At 51.8% G+C, this 15,876-nt stretch overlaps 4 protein-coding genes across 4 annotated transcripts; 1 reads left to right on the forward strand and 3 right to left on the reverse strand.

Moving 5' to 3' along the window:
- Positions 1-508: 508 nt before the first annotated feature.
- On the reverse strand, positions 509-1,768 carry N7477_008071 (uncharacterized protein; the record flags this gene model as incomplete). The annotated part of the gene is made up of 1 exon (XM_056969734.1): positions 509-1,768. One exon carries the CDS (start codon positions 1,766-1,768, stop codon positions 509-511), a length of 1,260 nt encoding a protein of 419 aa, XP_056819766.1.
- A 1,497-nt stretch (positions 1,769-3,265) lies between these two features.
- Positions 3,266-5,480, reverse strand: N7477_008072 (uncharacterized protein; the record flags this gene model as incomplete). The annotated part of the gene is made up of 4 exons (XM_056969735.1): positions 3,266-3,509; positions 3,582-3,778; positions 3,859-5,200; positions 5,260-5,480. The coding sequence occupies 4 exons, from the start codon at positions 5,478-5,480 to the stop codon at positions 3,266-3,268; spliced, it is 2,004 nt and encodes a 667-aa protein (XP_056819767.1).
- A 2,484-nt stretch (positions 5,481-7,964) lies between these two features.
- N7477_008073 (uncharacterized protein) lies at positions 7,965-9,871 on the forward strand (the record flags this gene model as incomplete). Its single annotated transcript, XM_056969736.1, has 5 exons — positions 7,965-8,495; positions 8,615-9,205; positions 9,270-9,490; positions 9,532-9,638; positions 9,708-9,871. 5 exons carry the CDS (start codon positions 7,965-7,967, stop codon positions 9,869-9,871), a joined length of 1,614 nt encoding a protein of 537 aa, XP_056819768.1.
- A 766-nt stretch (positions 9,872-10,637) lies between these two features.
- On the reverse strand, positions 10,638-13,772 carry N7477_008074 (uncharacterized protein; the record flags this gene model as incomplete). The annotated part of the gene is made up of 4 exons (XM_056969737.1): positions 10,638-11,041; positions 11,083-11,879; positions 11,942-13,701; positions 13,755-13,772. 4 exons carry the CDS (start codon positions 13,770-13,772, stop codon positions 10,638-10,640), a joined length of 2,979 nt encoding a protein of 992 aa, XP_056819769.1.
- Positions 13,773-15,876: the final 2,104 nt, after the last annotated feature.

Consider the following 15,876-nt stretch of genomic DNA (forward strand, 5'->3'; position numbering starts at 1 on the left):
CCTATAGAAACGAAACGTAAAAGAAGCAAGGTTCCTCACCCTAGAGTTCATTCCGAGCACGGCGTGCCCAATGTACAAAGATGCGGGCCAATTCAACAGCGGGTATGGGGAGATCAGATGCGAGGGATATGTCAAATCAGATCCAGAAGCGCAGGAAGATCGCAGAAACAAATGATAATAAAAAGGGCAAGGGGAAGAACCCGATGGGCCGATTATGGGAAAAAGGAAAAAAGGAAAACAAAAAGATGTAACAGGGGAGGAAAGAAGTACAAGTCAATAAGCACATGGCGAAGCGAATGTCCATCACGCCGGGAATATGAGACAGAGGGTAATCGGGCCAAACGATCACCAGAGATGAGGCCCAATATAAAAAGAGTGAAATCGGCAGTGGTCATCAAGAGGTACGAAGAGAAAAGAGAGAGAACGAGAGAGATTGAGAGAGTGAGCAGTCCAAGATTGGAAGAGCATTGAAGCTTTTTGGAAATCAAATCATCGGCACCAAGACCGTCTAGAAGTTTTGGGCGATGCCCGCATTCCCTTGCCGCGGGTAGACCCCCGGGTTTTCAATGCGCGTGTTGCGGCGCGCTTGGACATCCCGAATCACTGGCTGGTAGGCATCATCGCCATATGCGCCGTGGCCAGTCATTTCGCCGTAGTACGGGTTCTCGCCGTAATAACCTCCGGACGGGTGCGCAGCAGACATGTGGCTTTCCTCCGACGCTTCGGATTGATTGGCGGCGGAGTAAGCCGAGGACGCGTTGGAAGGACCGCGATGGATATCGCCATTGCGGTTGTTGGCGGCCACGGGGGCGGCACCCAGCACGCCAATGGTTTCAATTTCGCCAGAGTCCGGACGAGCACCGTCCGAATACTGCACGGTGCCTTCACTGGGAGTCGTTTGGTGGTGAAAGGCATCACTGCCATCCGACATGGTCATTCCCATGCCACTGGATAAGTTGGTCGAGGCCTGGCGGCCAGCAGAGGTCGTTCCCCAGCCACGGTAGCCCGACGAGATATTATCCTTGGGGGCCGCACTGCCTCCCATGCCGGGCAGAATGGGGTCATTGTTCGGATTAAATCCATACTCTTCGACTTCCTTTCGGCGCTCTTCCTCGGCGGCCTTCTTGGCCTTGCGCTTGCGCCAGAAGAAAATGGCAGCCAGGACAATCAGCGCCACTGAGACGACGGGAACCACGACGGCGACCGCGATGGTGCCACCAGCGGATAGGCCATGGCTGGACGACGCAGCAGTGGTCGACAATGCGGCCGAGTCGGTAGCAGAAGACGAGCTCGTTGCTGAAGAAACGCCGGTGGTGGGATAGGTGGAGGTTTCGGTAATAGTCGCGTAAACTGTGGTCTGGCCGTTGGTGCTCGCGGAAGTCGTGATGATGTCGACAATTGAGCTGGTGGTCGAAGTAGTGGTTTCAGTCGGCTTGGTAGAGGTTGTGGTCGCAGAAGATGTGGTCTCGCTCGTGGAAGTGCTGGTGCTGGTGCTGGTACTGCTGCTGGTACTGGTACTGGTGCTGGTGCTGGTGCTGGTGCTAGAGCTGGTGCTGGTGGTACTGCTGCTGGTACTGCTCGTGGTAGTGCTAGTAGTACTGGTAGTGCTTGAACTGGTGGAAGTCGCAGAAGGCGTGGATGAAGTTGCTTCAGAGGTGGTTGTCGCGGACTCTGCACTGGAAGTAGTGCCAGTGGTCGGTTCCAATGGGGTTGATTTGACCGTGGCCGCGGTCGTGGCGGCCGCGGCCGCAGCCTGTGAACCAGACATGGCGACTATGGGACTTGCAGTGACAATCGCAGATGTTCAGCTTATGGTCGTGGGGAACAAAGGAGATCCCCGGCCACTTCAGAATCGGACAGACGATCGGACGAAACGGGTTCTCGGGTTCTCCACGGAATGAGGGGGTCGGTGAGTAGATGAATTGGTCGGCGCACGAAGAGAAACAAAGAGGATTGAGGGATGTTGGAGGATCGAAGAACGAGTGACGGATTCGAATCGCGTAAGGAGAGAAGATGAAGATCGAGGTCGGAGGCTCAGGGGGCGGATCAGAGCGCAAACGGCGATTCACGAAATGAGAGGGGACAAAAGGAATTCCAAAGCGATGAGAAGAGAAGAATTCCAGGATCTCACAAAGACACCGAAACTAGTCGGGAGCCATGGGTGAGCCGCCCGTTGTGTGGATGAGAAGAGAAATGAGGGAAACCGGGCAGGAAAAGTGGAGTTTACGATCCCGGCGTGTCGCTGCCTGCGGTCTACAGATCTGCATTATCTTATGCTTGCAGGCTCGTCACAACCCACTTGTCACTCTCTGTTTATGGTTTGGGGGGAACATATCCCTGGATGCGGCCATGCGACTTTGGAACCCTTGCGTTGGCCCGGGCCTTTCAACTTCTCTCCGGTTATCTTGCTCCTTTGAACGGAAACCCATACTTAAGCTCTTCTTCCATTTCCCTCTCCCTTTGCCTCTTATATCTACTTTTAAGTTCTTGCATGATCGCTACTTTCCAATGATTCACGCTGTACTCACTTGCCACCGAACCATACGAGACGGAAGCCGTTTGGCCCCCGTTCCTTGGTTCCCTTGGACGCGGTAGGCAATGGGTCCGACCGTTTTTGGTAGATTGCACACACACACGCACACACACACACACAAATAAATACAACACAAATAAATACAATACAAACACACCTACACCTACACCTCTATACACACACACACACACATATACATACATGCACCGATCTCCTTGTGGTACTTCTTATTCCATTCTAATAAGTCAGGGGCGTCTTGAATGCCCGCGTAATGGCCAACTAGGTGATATCGCGTCTTACGTAGTCCGTCGGGTCTAGTCGTTGTTAGTGGAGTCTTCAGCGCCCATCGCGACGAAAAATTGGCCTGGAACGCCGACGACCCTCTGAGCCCATGGGACCAATTTCAATCTACAAAAGTTCCCACTCATATCAATGAAAATGGCTCGGCCGGATGAATCAGTGCATATATACAGCCTCACGAGCAAAGGCCCGGGGCAGGAAGAAAATCAAATTTCCAAAATGGGGGACAAGGAGAATCCAACCATCATCTATGTACGCCTTGGCTGATATTCCAGAATAGCACTATGAAAAATGAAAAGGATCCGGACAGTGACATATACGGGATCTCCAAAATTGGAGAGCACCGGTCCCGTGAGATAAAATGCAGGTCATCATAGGTTCAAGGACCTCAAAACAACAAAGTCGTGAAAGTGAAAGGCGCCCAGAGATAATTTATCTTGTCATATCCCATTCCGGGCGCAGACTGGACATCAGGTCGTCCTTTGTGCCTACCGTGTCCACAGGTAAACGGCTGACCCGATAGTTACCATTACGAATGTTGTTCATGTGGGTGTTCGAGATGCCGGTCCGGTTGCTGCGGATGCTACCGGCGTCACTGCCTCCGTCGCTGTTCTTGAAACGGGGCGGCGGGGCGAAGTCCAGACTGGTGTATGTGCCAGATTTCCGCAAGGCGTGGCTGAGAATCAAGTTAGAAACAGGTCACAAAAGAAAGCAAGAAAAAAAATCAAACACAGAGAGGGATACTTACGGGCTAGGGATTACAGCAAGCTCGTCAAATGCCGATGCGAGAGGGGTGTGAGCCCGAAGACTTGGACTGAAGGGCATCTTGCCACCTGTCGGGGTACCTGGGCGACCTTCACGCTGATCTCTGAAGTTCTTGCCGGGTGCAAAATCGGCAGCCATCATGATGGAATCATCCTTGAGCAAATGAGGAGTCGGAAGCATCTGAAGCGGTGCAGGAGGAGGTATCGGCTTTCGGGGCCCTCGAGGAGGAGGGACCCGGCCCGACGCCGAGGAGAACGCACGCGGGCCTGGGTTGAAGCCGGCAGAGTTGGTCGCCATGTGACGGGCGGCCCCTTGGAAACGGGGAGGAGCACGAGGCGGGGGGGGGTCATGGCGCGACGGCCAATGGGTTCGGCAAATGGAACAGGAGGGGCTGCATCGTAATAATCACCGGTGGTAGGATCATAGACGTAGCCTCCGTCATGGGCATCGGTAGCACCGTAGTCCTCCATGTACGTGGTCTCTCGCTTGCTGTCATCAAAGTACTCCTTGTAGAAAGAGCGAATTCGGTTGGCACGCTGCTCCGGGTTGTCCGCCGGGTCCTCAGGGGGAAGCGGGCGGACCCCGAGGGTCAACCGGCGAGTGTCAGGGCGGGCATCGTAGACAGATTCCTGATTTGCCGGCTCCTCTGGCAGGTTGAGCGGTTTGTTGTCGTGGCTGGCATCATGCTTGGCATCATCGATACTATGCACATTCACTGATGGAATCATCAGCTCCGACTTGCGCTCGTCTCCATAATCGCTACTAGTGACATCGCTTGCCGGTAGTGAAATCCGCGGGAGCTGCGTCGTGGAGCTTTGCATGTGCTCGCGCTCCTGATGGGATGCTGTAGGCCCCGGTAGTGGGAAGTTGAGGCGATCTTCGTAGTGCATATTCTCATTGCCAGTGCCGCTGTGAGGAGTCTCAATCTCAAAGTGAAGACCATGCTCCGAGATTGGGTTGAAATGTAGCTCTGACGGCGCAGCCCGTTCACTGCTCTTGACGTCGGTGGTCGCACTCCCAATTGCCAAGCCATGCTCATCATGCTCTGAAGGACTTGGGGTCAACCCTGATTCCGATCCGTGGTAGTTCTGGTACGTTGGAGGGGGCGGCTGCGGAACAGAGTCGCTTGGCGAGTTGGGGTATAGTGGAGGGGACGAGCGAGACATGCGTTGAGCATTCCGCAACAGACCGGAACTTGGCTCTTCCGAGGCTCCAAACCGGCTGATCGACCCAGTGAAACTCGATGCATCGTCCCGACCTCTTGGGAAAGATCGAACCGAGCCAGCATCAGTTACCAAGTTAGCCGGGCGATATTTGTCGTCGTCGATGGACCGAGAGAGAGATTGCAGCGAGTCTCGGGAACGGTGCAGGCCCGGGGGTAAGAGGTATGGATGCACGTCCAGAGACAGACCCTTAGTATGAGTGGGTTCCACCATCTGGGGCAGACCGTTGGGCATCTTTTTGCGTCCTCCCGAAGGGTCCACGACATCCATGCCAAAGTCGAGAGATTTGTGTTTGTCGTTGGCATCCTCGCTCAGAAGCTTCTTGACGTGTCGTCGGTGAAGGATAATCAGGATCACAATGGCACAAATAATAGGAACACTGGTGCATTGTTAGCCTCAGATTCTTTCGAGTCCTGTGTAGATCTAATTTTGACGTACCCAGCACCAAGTACGATAGGCAACACCGTAGTCATCGTCATGCTGGTAGCTTTGTCCCCACTCGCGGTTGTCTCCGCTGAGGCAGGAGCTCTTATTACCAAGGATGGCATGTTAGGAATATGAGAGGCGGTAGGCACCAAGAACGGCAATCGGTGCGGAGGCACGACCTCTCTCCGGACGTGAGCATGCCTCATCACCAGGTCGACATGATGGTGAGGCATGGTTTTGGGGAGAGTTTCCGTGGCTGATTTAAAGATTGTAGGAACGGCAAGCGAAGCGACAAAAGAAGGGCGAAAAGGGGGAATTAGACCGTCATGAAAGCCAAGTAGCAAAAGAGTGAACGGGGACGACAAGTCCACCGGAAAGTAAAAGAGTGGCGGCCAAAAGCCAAAGGGAGTGAACGATGGAAGAGAAGAAAAAGAGAAGGGGAGTTCTGGCCCTGCAGATTACAGTGTCGTAGTTGTAACTTGTGTATCTCCCGTATCTACGCTGTATCTCAGCGTATCTGGCGTAACTGTATTGTTTGGGATCTCCGCACTATCCTCCTTTTCCCCGTCCAACCCCCTGAATCGCTTTCCTCGCCCACCTCCTCCTTGTCTTTCCCACGATTCACTCTCTTGTTTTGATTTCTCCATGACTCGCACTCTCCCCAGCTACGACTCACTTCCATTCGAACAGAGACGCAAGCTGCAAGGCTCGGATGAGACCTGTTGATGGGGCCAAGCTTTAGCGTCAGGAACCCACCGCCCACGACCCAATCAGCAAACTGCTGCCCCTGAACCGGAGATGAAGCGGTGCGTTCTACCGTCGTATCCGTACCATTGGTCTGTAAGGGCCACCAGGGGGCTGACTTTACCCACTGAGGTTTAGACTGCTTCTAATTTGACTTGGAATCATCTGCTGTCAATCTTGGGGACTTTTCCTGGACCTTAACTTGAGACGCCGCGACTGTTCCCCATCATTCCGCATTCCGCATTCCATCTACTTCCACGGGGCCTTCTTCTGGAACATCTAGCTTGAACCGTGCACATTCCCTAGTGGATCATTTTCAGAGCTCCATCGTCAGGTTCATTGTCTTTCCCGCGTGATCATTGGGTCCATCATTTGAATGGTCCTTGAGTGAATGCGAATGTGGATGTGGATGTGCACGCTCTCGAGCTCTCAACTCCCATGACATTGGCCAGATACAAAATAGAGTAGAGTCACGCCACCGGTTGAACCTGTTGGCCTCCTCGAGTTCTTTTTGTGTCGCCCAGCTTTTTCGGAGTTACGTAGGCCTGTTGTGATGCTTGAGAAATAGCATCAATGACCGTAATACCTCTGAATTTCAAAGGCAGCTTTATCCTGGTGGACAAGCTACGGACGCAAGTCAACAGTGCTCACCGCCGTTTGAAGTTGATGGTGGGTTCGTGCGATATATATTTCATCTAAGCCGTTAATAGGTGCGACCAGATCACTCCCCCGGGAGAAAAGACGAGTTTCCAAACAATTAAAGGATTAGATGATCATTCAATTTTTCTCATGAGAAAGAAGAATGTAGACCAGTAGTCCGGCTTATAATAAAACCAAGTTCCCTGGCTGCGTCGATAGGAGATGGAAGGTAGGGGTGGTCCGAGAACATCCTCAGTCCAAAAAAGGTTGTACGCCCAAACGAAGATCTCTCCTGCTTGACTAGCTTCAGTGACCATTCCAACCCGAGGAATGGAATGAAGAAGAGGAAGAGGAAGCAGAAGAGCAATATGAAGCCTGCGGCTGCTACGTCCTCAAGTACGTGGATGGTGGGGTCAGATCAAAGCCAAGGTGATGAGCTACGAGGCAGCTTCGTCGCTGACTGTCGCTAATCCTTGTTGACAAAAGGCCTGGAATCAGGGGTGCATTGTCGATGAAAAGTCTAGTGCAGTTTGACTAGTGGTCGCCATCTATGCATGAGTCGATCACTTCCCGCTTCCCGACCTCAACGATCACTAGCCGCCTAGCTTCTTCGTGAAGACGATCGATCATTCTGGGAATATAGGGCCAGACTGTTATCTACGGTCTGTGTCACGGTCATTGCCAAGACTCCAAAAAAGATGTGATTTTACAGAGCCTCGGGACACAATGACGTCAACTCCTTGAATAACCGAGCAAGCCGACAATAACCTCGTTCACTGGCCTGATAAAGCCCCGTCGCTGGAAAATTTTGATCATTAGCGGGGTCCGTTATCAACTTGATATCCCGATGATTCAATGCCGATGAAGGAGTCCGAGCCCGATGATGCCGTTGGCTGCCCGAGAGATTAATCAGTCACATTGATGTGGACGGGTGAGCCTTCGCGAGCATGAGAAATCGTCATTCATTTCCGATCTATGCGGGATAGAAGAAACAAGTCGGCAGAGCCATTGGGCCATGGTCTCATCCGTTCGAAAAGTCGGAGCCCATGCTTAAGTCTGAGATCCACTGGCCGAGTGGTGGAAACATGGGCCCGGGCAACGTGCCGATGCAATCCGCACCTTTATTACTATCAGAGATCTTTCTGGTCAAATTTTGCCGCTCAATGTGGCCAGACGCTAAAATTTAGACTCAAAAGGCCGAGTCCATGCGAAGGTGAAAGGGATGAGATGCCGTAACAATAATTTAATATCTATGGTCCGCCTTCAACCCAATTGTGTATTTCTTTTTGCCCTGCAGAGCCTCTTGTTCTAACGGACGTTGCCCACTCGATATCATGGACTTGGCTTCGCGAGACCTGGAAAAAGGTGAGCTCGACCGCGGAGCAAGCCAAAGTGTTGATAGTAGTCCAACCCTGTCACAATATCACTCGGAAACCTCAGCATCATTTGCTTCTTCCCAAGAAGCAATGGAATATATGTCTCGAATTCAGACAGCGGTATCCCAGCGGGGATCGATATTGGAACGCCATCCAACGGCACTTAGTCGAATTGCAACCCAGCGCAGTCAACATAATGCGACTGTGGGCGCTGGCTTGAACACACATGTATTCCACCAACCTTTACCAGATTTCGGTGCCGGCAAGCCCTACCCTCCTCCCTTACCCGAAAAAGAAGAATATGTGGTGGAGTTTGCAGGACCGGAGGACCCGTTACATCCCCAGAATTGGCCTATGAGGAGGAAGATTGCAATCGCAGTGATGCTCGCGTACACAACATTCAATGCCACGTTCACCAGCAGCATATACTCCTCCGCAATCTCCGTCATATCCCCCAGTTTCATGTATCTTCGGAGGTTGGAACGTTGGGTCTGTCTCTATATGTGTTGGGTTTCGCGGTTGGGCCCTGTCTTTGGGCCCCTTTCTCCGAATTGCGTGGCCGACGCCTGCCGATTTTGATATCAATGTTTGGATTTACCATCTTCCAGTTTGCCGTAGCAACTGCAAAGGATCTTCAAACCATCATGATATGCCGCTTCTTTGGAGGATTCTTTGGGGCATGCCCAGTTGCCGTTGTCGCAGCTGTCTTCTCCGACATGTTCAGCAATCGCATCCGTGGCCTTGCCATCACTGTCTTCGCCATGACCGTGTTCACTGGCCCACTTTTTGCATCGACTGTCGGCGGCTTCATCGTGCAAAGCTCTTTAGGATGGCGATGGACTGAATATCTTACTGGAATCATGGGTGCCTCAGCATTTGTGGCAAACATTTTCTTCCTGCACGAGACATACCCACCTGTGGTTCTCATTCAAAAAGCTACAGAACTTCGCCGTCGCACCAAGAACTGGGGAATCCATGCTAAGCAGGAAGAGATCGAGGTAGACTTCCGGGAACTGCTTTCAAAGAACTTCAGCCGGCCCTTTAAGATCCTCTTCACCGAACCAATTGTGCTATCTCTCAGCATTTACATGGCATTCCTCTACGGCCTACTGTATCTGTTTTTGACCGCGTATCCTATTGTGTTCCAGAAGATCCATGGCATGGAGAAAGGCGTGAGCGGTCTCCCTTACCTGGGTCTTGTCATCGGTGAATTCATCGGGGGGAACTTGCATCATCCTCACCCAACCCTGGTACAACAAAAAGTTGGATGCAAATAATGGTATTCCCATTCCCGAGTGGCGCCTGCCGCCAGCGATTGTCGGTAGTGTGGCCTTTGCAGGCGGCTTATTCTGGTTTGGTTGGTCCGGCTTCACTGCCGATATCCACTGGATTGTGCCAACTCTTTCTGGTGTTCTCATTGGATTCGGTCTGCTGTGCATCTTCATGCAAGCCTTTAACTACATCATTGATTCCTATCTTCTATTGTGAGTGCTTTGATCTTGCCTAGAAACCAACATTGACACAGGATGGCTATTAACAATGTCTCCCTCAGTGCTGCTTCTGCTCTGGCAGCCAATAGCATACTACGTTCCTTGGCCGGTGCAGTGTTTCCCTCTTTTCGCCACTTACATGGTATGTCAAGTCTCTTGATGTCTGGAATAGATTAAATACTGATCTTCCTTGTCTAGTTTGATACTCTAGGTGTCAATTGGGCAAGCACACTGCTCGGATGCGTCGCGGCTCTATTGATCCCCCTTCCCATTCTCTTCTACCTCTATGGTCCCAAACTCCGTGTCAGAAGCAACTTCGCTACAGATTACGTGATGACAGCACAAGCCCACACTCTTGATGAAATCCTTGAGTAGAGGAATAATCTACTTGAGCAATAGTCGTGATGTCGTTGACGAATTCTTTCATGTACATATTCTGAGCGTTCTCTCCAGTCTGATACCCATTGGTTTGCTTCAGCGAACTACCTTCATCTTTATAAAACATCAAAGTGTGAATCATAGCGTCTTACATTTTCAACATTGTTGATTTCAAATGAATGCATTCACTTTTGAAATATGCTCCAGCCACGAGACCGAAGTCTAGGGAATGATTAATATGCATGACATTGGACCTCATTGCTCTTCATCGTTTTCGGTCTTTGTTCTCAAAGGTATCATCAGAGTACAGATCATTCTCGACTGGGAACCCTCCATGATTATTACAGCGCAATTATGGAAATATGAACCGCGCAAATATGCAACACAGACGAAAGGAAAGGGAGGGCAGCGCCGATAGTCGAAATAAGAGGGCGGAAAAATAGACATGAGTCTCTCGGGGGGTGCTCATACAGAATCGAGCGTGCATTCTTGCACGTAGGAAAGGAAGGAAAGAGTAGAACAAGGCGATGTACACGAGGAGAAAGTTGTACAGAGGAGTAACAAGGGCTTTGGCTGACGCCGAATGGAGAAAGAAGTAGTCATGTGCTGCAAAGAGCAAAGGACATAGGAAACTGGAGAGGGGCCGGAGAAGGTGCGTAGCATCAGAGGTTCAAGAACCAGGTGGGTTCTGGCGAAGAATGTCACTTCGCGTCCTCCATCAAGCTTTTAAATGTGAGTAGTCGATAATATATCGCCGAGTGGCTTAGTGCATTTCAGCGAGTGCCGTCGCAACATCGTCGGGTTGATCGAAGATTCGTCGGAAAGGAGGATCAGCAGGGAACACATCTTCTGAATTCGGGTCAACGCCTTCTGCCTTTCGGATAACCTCCTTTAAAGCACGAGTGACAACCCCGGCCCGGACTACCAAGTCCCGAAGTGACTGAGTATCAAAAGGTAGCTTCTGGGTGCGTGGAGCCGACCCCAGTTCAGGTAAGGTCGAGCCATCAGGTCGATTAGATCGAATAATATCGATGACGGATTTCGACTTCGGAGAGCCTCTGGAGAGTTGTCCGAGCGGTGATCCGTACAGCTGACTCTCTGGCTGTGAGCCGCTTTGCCATGGGCCTTCGCTGTCCCCTTCGGTCGCCTGAATGGCGGGGAGGGTAGCTGATTTTGCTGCCGTTGAGCATCGTGCCAGGAAACTTCACTATTTCTCTTGGAGGAAGCATTCAGTCCCTCTTCATCAGAATCATCAAAGCTGAACGTGAGAGATGAAGGGGAGCCTGGGGGAGAGCGCCGGTCTTCTTCGTCATCGATGGTTGCAAGATTGACGATCCCCTCGGCTTCTTTCCACAACTCACTCGAAGGTCCACCTATGAGATCGAATATGCTTGCTTGGTGTCGAAGTCGCTTGAGTTCTTGCACCAGCATGGTCAGTTCTTGCACTTGACCGAATTGACCTCGAAGGCTTGCTTGGCGCTCAAGGATGGCCTTGGGGACCGTCATGATCCGAGGTGTGACAGTGTCCGAGGCTGACGGAACATTCTGACTGATGCTCGACTCCTCCGCGTCAAAGTCGAAATCACTATCCCAATCCTCGCTCACACCTTTGCTGCCAAGGCCCCATGTACCGAACTTGCCGGAAGTCTGGCGTGTGTCGTTGGTGGGAAGTTCTCGTGCAACAGGCACACTTTGACTCCGAAGATGGATTGCGGAAGGTACTTTACGGCAGGCTGCACGGCTCCCTCTGTTGACAGCATTGTTTTTGCCGTGCACCGTTCTCGGACGCGCCTCGGTATCAGAGACATCACCATTCGTTCGAGACTGCTCGGACCAGTCGAAAATGTTTATTTTCTGACTTTGATGTGAATCCTCGACAGGAGAGCAAGGGGGAAATTCAGGGGAAGAAACGTGCGAGCCTTGTCCTGAGAAGGGATTTGATAAAGAAATTGTCAGAGGTGTTTGGGAGAGGTCTTCGACCTCGCCAGGTAACGCCCCAATCATGCTGCGTGTTTCTTCATCTTCCTCTGATAGGACCGGAGCATGCTCATTCATTCGAAAAGGCACCAGGGAAGAGGGAGGAGAGGTTCTGCAAACAGCGGCGGATCATTCTCAAGACGCGACGCAAAGGAGCCACGCGGAAGTAGCTCTTCCAGGGTCATCACTTCCTCGTTCGACAGACGTGTCCCTGCCTTGTCGAACATGGTCTCGATACGCAATCCTTTGAGCCCACTGCCACTCGTCTCACGAGTGCGGACGGAGTCCCAGTAGTCGCTCATCATATCAGTTTCATATTCATCACTTGTTGTGAAGACTCGTGTGACATCGGAGCCAATAACAGTGGAGGACGGATCCGACGCTGTGATCGAGTCTCTTTTGGGCCGACGGCGAAGAGAAGAGTATTGATAGCCATCCGGCCGACATGCATGCTGCCATGTGGACAAGGCAACGGCATCAGAGGTCAGCGGGCGGCGCCCGCGTAAGCCAATATTGTAATCCTGAGATACCGACCGAGGAGCAAAATCGGATGGTGGGAATTCAGAACAGACAGCTGGCCGGCAAAAAACAGCAGGATCGGTGATATTCCTTCGTTGCGGCAGCGGAGGAGAGCGAGGAGAGCCGGGATGCACATGTTCCTGCCTCTCCCGCCTTGAAAGCTCCGAGCGAGAAACTGAGAAAGTCCTTCCCTTGACCCGTTTCAAAGAACCGCCTCGCGGCCGCCCCAGCAATGGGGTGCCAGAGCCCGTTACTGTATTCACAATTATTCTTTTCGGCTCAACATCGTTGTGAGAATAAGAATGTTTGTGAACCGGTTTTTGCATCGGCTGTGCAGGGAGAGGAGCGGTACTCGTCTCGAATGGATCACGGAATAGAACCGGAGAGGTGGGTATGGACGAATCTCTGATAAGAGACGAGTTTTTATTTACGATTGCGGTCGCTAGAATCAATGCTGGAACAGTATTCTGATCGGAGACAATCTGCCGCACACCCTGGGCTCGAGGGGTGCCTGTAGTGGACAGTCTTCGAACCAACTTGTCTGGTAGTCCCCCAGACTTGGGGGTCAAATATGGCTGCCATTCGTGGTCTGCTTCAACTTCAAATTCGCCGGCAGCGAAATTTCCAGAAGGCTGGGAGAAAGGCTCGAAACTGGTAGCCAGAGGAGACTGCAATCGTATGGTCTCCGACCTTTGATAGCTGGTAGCTGGCCTGCGCAGGGCTGTGGTGGGGCGCGGGGAGGTATTGACAAAGAGAGGATGGGCATTCGAATGTTGGGAAGTGGAGCGCTTGACAAGCTTGTTTGAAGATCTACGTGAGCTGGACGGGCGGGAGAAAATCGGACTGGAAGATCCAGTGAAGGAAGGGGTCACAGGGCTGTTGGTTGTCTGGCTTTCAGATTGGAAGGAAACCATCGATAGCCGTCGCAACCAACTTGTAGACGGTCTTCGCCAGTGTGACTCTGATTCTGTAGACGAGTTGGTCTGTTCATCTTCGGGGATTCGCAAGGGAGGGTTGGTCAATGTTTGGCCGCGACGACGAAGCCTGGCGGCCCCAAAAGAGAGGGATGCTCTCCGGAGATCAGAACCCTGGAATTGGCTGGTGCGCGAACCACTTCCATCGGTCCCAGATCCGGTGGAAAGACCCTCCAACCCCGCATGGCCGGGCCGGGACGATACTGACGTCTTCGGCCGTACCTCAAATGTAGGCTGAGTAGGGGCAAGTGAATCGTATGGTAGCGTTTTCCGCCGAAAGATGCTGGACTTGGTTCGTTCAACGCGACCGAGGGCAAGGCCGCTGGTCGCAATGCCTACCGTGCTTAGCGCACACAGCTGAGATCTGTATTAGCCAGGGAACAGCGTGTTGATCATGGCAAAAATCTTACTGTTGATATGTGATCCATCAAAGGACACTGGGAAGAGTGGCAAGCACCCTCCAGCTCAGCTCCGCAGGGTGAGATTTTGTGAGTAACATCCCATTTGGTTCAGGGAAAAGAGAGGGAGTCGACCACGCTTAAGGAAAGAATGGTGGTCAGTAGGTAAGATTTGGCCTGAGAGGGCCGTTGGAGGGAGAGAATGGACGATGACGGAGTGAAGGTCAACAACAACAATCGGGGATTTAACGCTAAGACTTCAGCTCCCGCCCAGGGCAATTAGACACGCTAGGAGCAAATCAATATTCAGTTCCTGCACGAGGTATGCTCGTCCCTTGTTCCCTTTTATTTGTCCTTAATCTGCTTCTTTCTTTTCCTTGGTTTCTAATGTTGATGTTTCGTGCGTTGTCAACGATGTCACGGGTGATATCGTCTCTTTCTCACACTCTTTCTCTCTATGTGTTTACACCTAACAACACCCCGACTTTTCCGACCCTCAGCACTCGACTGGGCCAGTCCAGCCGATAGGAGAGACTGCAGGCCCACCTACGCCCCCCCTTGCGGCTCACATTGCACTGATTTAACACTCGTGTCCAGACCGGAACTAACGTCGCTTCAGGCGTACGGAGAAGTCCGCAAGTGAGTGGCTGTGGGACCTGGGAGAAAAGCAGGAAAAAGCCATGCGATCCAGAATTCCCCACATATCTCGTCTCGGCTGGCTAGAATCGCGTCTTTCGGACAAGCCCATTCCTCCTTGGTGTTAGTCTCACGATCGCAAGGGCCCAGTGCGGCCGATCTGTTTCCACCTGGTTGGACGAACTTGTTCCCTCCCTCATATTAGTCTCCTTTGCGTGCAGCTGCCAAGTTATGAAACACTTCCTGCATTTTCGCTGTCAACCTTTCAACCGGTTATGTTAAACACACCGCCCCCGCCCCCGGTCCGCGGGGTGAGGGGGAAAGCTGTTCAGGTCATATCGGAGCTCCATGCTTCCTCAAGGCCATCGCATCCACTCATTCCATTATTTACCCTTGCTGATCTTCCTTAGACTAGACGTTCGCCGTTCGCCAATTAATTTCCTGCACAGACCAGAGTTCGGAACCGGACCCCTAATAAGATGATTTCGAGACAGGGTTGATGAAAGTCCGATCCATATCGTCATACCATCTCCACTTTGCAAATGAAAGGAAAATCCCCGTGGGCCCAACGTGAATGGTGTCCGGCCTCGGCGGCCGGTTTTGTCCCGCCCGGCCAGTCTGATGGGTCTTCGGTCGATTCTAGCGTACCGGGAAATCTTGGGAGTGCAAGTTTATTTATTTTTTCTTCAAGAAAAAAACCAGATCTTCGAGCTCGTGGTTCCGCTGGACCTGATACCCTGGTCCGATCATTATCGCAGACGTCGAACTCACTGACCCTTTCCCTGGACGATCGGCACGCCCTATCATCTACCTGGGAAGGTCACTACAGTAACAAGCGCCCATGATACATCAGATTGGCAGAATATTGCTATCCGCTGCTTACGAAAACATGGGTTCTTCGAATCTCCAACCCCACTTAAAACTTTCAATCCTTTCCTGACTCTCTTTGTACCTCAATTTGCACTTTCCCGCCTTGGAAAATTTCAAGCATGTCACTACGACCGTCGATGCTTGTGAGAGTGTCTATTTTGGTCTATCGCTCCCGGCCACTAGGGGCGCTAACTAGGGGGCTGTCGACATCCGTTCTGTTCGTCTCGTCTAGTCCATTGCAGACAGGCTTTGCATATTCCCTGCACCATGCCAATTCCCATTCAAGATCATCTAGTGGTACCTTCTTGAGGCCATTTCTCTCTCACTCAGATACAATACGAACTAATAATATTATTACTTGAGATCGAAGTCGTTGTCACAGAACCAACAGTCAGGACCATGATGGGCTAAACCTACACTTGCCAGCGGAGTATAAGTCCATACCCATGAGTATGTCGTTTACTTGCTCGCACGGGTCTATGAGTATCATTACAGTGCATGTGAGCCCACCCAGTCATCGACTTCCTGTCAAACAACATGGGCATTTATTGTTGACTCAAGTTGATGGGCAGCCTGTTCGGCCGATTCAAGAAGCAACCGGAGCGCTCCAAGGTGTCCGCCTTTGGAA

The sequence above is a fragment of the Penicillium maclennaniae genome, assembly GCF_028827695.1.
Source record: "Penicillium maclennaniae strain IBT 15551 chromosome Unknown utg000007l:1.0-4884863.0:1.0-4888362.0, whole genome shotgun sequence".
NCBI lineage: Eukaryota > Fungi > Ascomycota > Eurotiomycetes > Eurotiales > Aspergillaceae > Penicillium > Penicillium maclennaniae.